The sequence below is a fragment of the Amphimedon queenslandica genome, unplaced genomic scaffold (genome assembly GCF_000090795.2).
Source record: "Amphimedon queenslandica unplaced genomic scaffold, v1.1 AMPQUscaffold_11585, whole genome shotgun sequence".
NCBI lineage: Eukaryota > Metazoa > Porifera > Demospongiae > Haplosclerida > Niphatidae > Amphimedon > Amphimedon queenslandica.
Window position 1 is genome coordinate 1 of NW_003548173.1, and position 5,020 is coordinate 5,020.

The following is a 5,020-nucleotide window of genomic DNA, read 5'->3' on the forward strand; positions in this document are numbered from 1 at the left end:
ATGTACTGCATTTACTGTATCCTGATGCAGAGAAACGCAAGCCACCAGTTTTAATCTTTATAGTAGGGTTCGTCAGCCATCCTTTCTTTGGTTCAAAGGCGGTAACCAGAACATCGTCATCTGATGGCAAAATACGATGCCGTTTCTAGGAGGAGATAATAAATTTATACCAGATATCGAAGCACCCATGCTTCCTTCACTGTCTTTTATAATGACTTCGTTGTCTTTAGGTCGAGCTTCTGGTTCATCTTCATCTTCATCATCATCTTCTTCATCAATGACATCGACAATGCATAGATAATAGAGTAAAGGAAAGGGATTGGAAACTTCCGTTCGCGGCTGGAAATGCTAGTTACCTATACCGTATTAATTTTAAGCCAATTTGCTCTAATTAATCGTATGTAAAATTGAAATTGGCTGGAGAAGTGAAGCAGGTAGGCATACATTTCATTAGTTTTTGGTTGCATATTGTCTTATTTTGTACAGATAACCCTTCGATAATGTAGAGGGACACTCTTTCTACTTGCCCAAGTAGTTTGCTGTGGCAATCATGATGTTTGCAGTTGGAATTCATTGTTAATCAGCACTGTCAATCATTAATCACCATATTACATGTTTAATTGTATCATTTTCTGTAATAATTATAATATAGAATATTATATATAGTATATTTTCATTTACTCTAATATCTATGGACAATGCAATGACTGCCACGGCCACACCTCCACGTCACCATCTGCCACCACGTGATGGAATTTCAAGGACTAGACAAGGAGAGACTAGACTAGGCGAGCGAGCGAGACTAGGGTACTGGGTACTCAGACTACTCACTGAGTCTGAGTTGATATTGAAGTCAGTGTACTATGTTTATGTGTTTGTTTACTTATATCTTGCAGGGTAAAGTGGACTCTGGAAGAACTCGTCAAGAATTAATTACTAAAAGGTAGAGCAGTGACAGTTAGTTCCTTCGGTACCTTGTTCTTTACTATTGTATGTGCATTATGCATTGGGTCCTATTGTGTTAATTGGCATAATCCCCCAAGGCCTTGTGAATGATGTATTGCAGTGAGGTTAATGCTCGGGTTAATGGTAATTATATATTACTATATAGACCTCTCGAGCTGAGAATGACTAGGTGTATGAATATCATTATTTTGAGATACGGTATCCACAAATGCACAATAATTGGCTGCCATTTTGGACGGCAAGATTCAATGAAGAAGGAATGGAGTAAACTATAAAAATGATTTGTTTGACTAGTCTGGAACTGTTTCAAGCTACAAAAGTTGGTTGTAAGAAAGAATGGGTGCTACCAAGCATCTCATAAAACAGATTTGGTGCAATGTGCAGCAGATTCTTTACTATAGCTTGCTTTCTGCTTTTGTTCATTGGTTGCTGTCCATGGAATTTATTTCCTTCCCTACCACACCCACTGCCGTATTTACTCTAATGATATAATTTATTCTCAGCTCAATAGGTCTATAGCGAGAAATTTTCGTGGATCCATCTAAAAATCAATTTTGTGGCTTTAATTTTCGTGGTTTTCTACTTTTTGGCCATCTTGAACCGTATTAACTTGATTTTCGCAGATTTTATTTTTGGGAATTTTGAAAAAAAAACGCAAGATCCACGAAATTTTGGCCACAAAAATTTTCCGGTATACGGTATGTGGTTAAATATTATAAATTTTCACTTGACATTATTTTTTCATTTCAGAGTCAACTCCAACATGCTACGTATGCCTCTACGTGTTTTTACCCTGGCCAAAGCAAGGCAGCAAGAGTTGGCTAACATATCATATGGAGGACATAAAGAGGTAGAATGCAACTAAATTTTAATTTTTAAGGCCTTTCCACACTGGCACACTTTTTAAAGTGCTTTGTAGCGATGGGTGGTATTAGAAAAAATTATAAAAATAAAAAATTATCTCCCAGCTATTTTTGACAAAATTTTTTGCTAAGACCACAAAGCTATTATAGCCTTTGGTCGTAGGCCTAATTTTTGAGGAACCTTAAAAAATTCATAAAAATTCAAACTTGATCGGAATTAGCTCAAGTTTTTACACAACATAAGAATGTGTATGTGTATTAGAAAAAAATTATAATTATAAATTTTAGGCAAGGTCAGGCCCCTGGCCCTGCCTGACTATTGGCCTGACTAGATTTAGTATATAACCTTAACAACAACCAGTTGTACCTGCTCCTCTTTCTCTGTCTTCTTGTTCCTCTCTTGTAGTCATTAGCTGTTTTATGAGTTATAATCAGATTGTTTTATTTTGCATCATTTTATTTTATTTTACATACAATTATTATGGCCAATGTGTGCACTATTATCTATTTCAGTGCTTCCAGGTCCAAATTTCAATTTTTCACCAGGTGGTCCCGAAAATTCCCTAGAAATCCCTAATTTTGTAAAAATTTCCCCCTAGATTACCCCTAAAAATCTATTGATAGTTAAATAATCATTTCATTCATTTCATTTGAACTGAAAGGGTTAATTAACTTACCGTATTTTACCGTATAAACACCTGGTCCAAATAAATGCCTGTCATTAATATATTCTAGCTATAGATACACATATTTCTACCAAAAGTAATGCACCACTGTCTAGATAGCTCCAAAGTGCTTAAAAGTTAGAGCCTGGTCTAACTTTCCTGGAGTTGGGGGTTTGATTCCCGCTCAGAGTCAGTTTTTTATTTTTTTTTCAAAGAATTTTTTTGCTGCTAAGAAATAAACGCCTGGGCATTTAATCGGTAAAATACAGTAATTTATATGAAGTTTCTAAATTATTTATAAAATAGTTTTCAGAGAAAGTACCAAGAAAATGGCCTATTCCAGGTGTGAATAACGTGATCCTCATTGCCTCTGGTATAGGTGGAGTTGGAAAATCTACAATAGCTGATAAATGTATAATATTATTTATTTATTTAAATTTTTTTTTAATTTTATCGTTAATTTAGCAGTGACATTAGCAAATGTGAAAGTACAAATTATTAGTAACGCGGTAGTGTTACTAAGTAGGATTCACCCCACTTCAAAATGGCTGCCACGACTTTTGCAGCCTTGTATTAATTGTTATTTCATTAATTATTAATTATTAGGGGCTGAGGGTCCATCTATTAGATGCTGATGTGTATGGTCCATCATTGTCACGTCTTAATGAACCTGTCGGGACAACCTGAACTGGATAAACACTAGTATATTATTAGCATATTCCAGTATATTGTCGTGATATTTTATATAGGACAAGATGATACTGCTAACCAATTATAATGTGAAATGGTAATTTATTATTATCTATAATTAATTATTTATTGCTATTATTTTTAGTATGTCAATGTGTTTTTTGGTAGAAGAATCAGAGCCAATAGTGTGGAGAGGATTAATGGTAAATTAATAATAATTATTTACATGTACATGTATATATACAGGTAATGTCAGCAATATGGAGGTTATTAAGAGGTGTGACCTGGTGTCTGTTGGATATATTAATAATTGATATGCCACCTGGACCTGGAGACACTCAGTTATTATACCTGTATCTGGTAAAATAAATAATGGATAAACACCTCCTATGAGGTGTTTATGGAATTTGAAAACCGAGGGCGAAGCCTGAGGTTTACAAATTCCATAAACGCCTCATAGGCGTTTATTTGTTTTAAACATATTCATGGAGACATAGTTATTACAAGTGGTTAATTAGGCTCAAGCAAATGTATACTTGTGGTATTCTGTTAAATGGCTTCCATGTAGCGGTCTCCATAGCATTTGGACACCTCATTCATATCATTAACATCAAACAGAATTATTCATGAATGGTTTAATTAATAATTTAATATTATATTTATTAATTTTTATTACCAATTTTTTAAATTTTTTGCAGTATATGCGTGTACATGTTGTTGTTGTTGTTTGTTTGTTTGTTTGTAGGTATGGTTGTTTGTTTGTTTGTAGGTATGGTTTTAGTGTCAACTCCACAGGATCTCTCATTATCTGATGTTAGAAAAGGAGCTGAAATGTTTAAAAAAGTCAGCATACCAGTAAGCTTAAACCCAAGCGAATATATGCATCCCAAGTGAATATATGCATAAATAGCAATATGAATGAATTATGGTTTTAATCCTTTCTTCTTATTTGTATCTGTTCCTTTTTCTTTCTTTTTTAGAACTAGTAACTATAGAGTACCATATAGCCGGAAATTTGGCGGTCTAAAACTTTGGCGGTTTTACATCAAATTGCCTAAATATAATATTGGTGGTCTCTTAATTTGGCAGTTTACTATCTTGCCTTTTCTTTGAGCACTCTCATCTAAGAGGCTGAAAGGCAATGAGAAAGACCTGCAACATCACAGACTAGCCACCATTGCTCAGTGTAAAAATGAAAATTACTGACAATTAGAAAGAATTAATACGGTATGGGGAAGGTAGCTTGATTTCCCGCGAAAGGAAGTTTCCTATCCCTGTAACTCTAATATCTATGGTGTGGACATAATAGGTTACTATAGCAACACATCATTTTTAATCACTTCTTTTTTGTTCTCCACTTCATTTATTCCTCTTTTAATTGCTTTATTGTGTCTTTGTCCTCTCTCTTCCTTCTCTCTCTCTTTCCTCTAAAGGTGTGGTTCCATTAGATGGTAATATTTGTGGATTATCAACCAATAGTTATATCAAAGTCTGATAGTCCACAGGTTAACTTTACATGTTGTTCTATTTCATTATACAGGCTAATTCATGATAAGAATATAGCTGAGAATTATTCAGTGCCACCTTCAGGAGACCCCCATCAGTAGTATGAATAGTTCTGTTTAGCCAGCCTCTCCCACAAGCAGTTTAGGAACTGTGTGCAGTGATTATAATTTTTTACACTGAATATATACTGCATGATAGTGTATAAATGAATAAAATGGCACCTAGATCTATCATGCTGCAAGTATGCTCTTTTGCAGCAAACACTCAGTAGGATAAGACAAAACTGCTGTCCAAAAACTTCTCTAGCAGCAAGTGTCATACAGCACAACA

General features: G+C 34.6%; 1 protein-coding gene and 2 long non-coding RNA genes across 3 annotated transcripts; all 3 read left to right on the forward strand.

Moving 5' to 3' along the window:
* The first annotated feature begins 317 nt into the window (after nt 1-317).
* LOC109589159 (uncharacterized) lies at nt 318-625 on the forward strand. Its single transcript, XR_002188561.1, has 2 exons — nt 318-434; nt 487-625. It is a non-coding gene; the product is annotated as an uncharacterized LOC109589159 (long non-coding RNA).
* Nucleotides 626-744: 119 nt separating this feature from the next.
* Nucleotides 745-1,811, forward strand: LOC109589160 (uncharacterized). The gene is made up of 3 exons (XR_002188562.1): nt 745-852; nt 897-943; nt 1,717-1,811. It is a non-coding gene; the product is annotated as an uncharacterized LOC109589160 (long non-coding RNA).
* A 1,391-nt stretch (nt 1,812-3,202) lies between these two features.
* On the forward strand, nt 3,203-4,699 carry LOC105315180 (iron-sulfur protein NUBPL-like). The gene is given in 6 exon segments (XM_020005276.1): nt 3,203-3,281; nt 3,330-3,387; nt 3,431-3,527; nt 3,530-3,544; nt 3,954-4,039; nt 4,165-4,699. Coding segments are annotated over 6 exon segments (294 nt in total). The 5' UTR covers nt 3,203-3,249; the 3' UTR covers nt 4,171-4,699.
* Nucleotides 4,700-5,020: the final 321 nt, after the last annotated feature.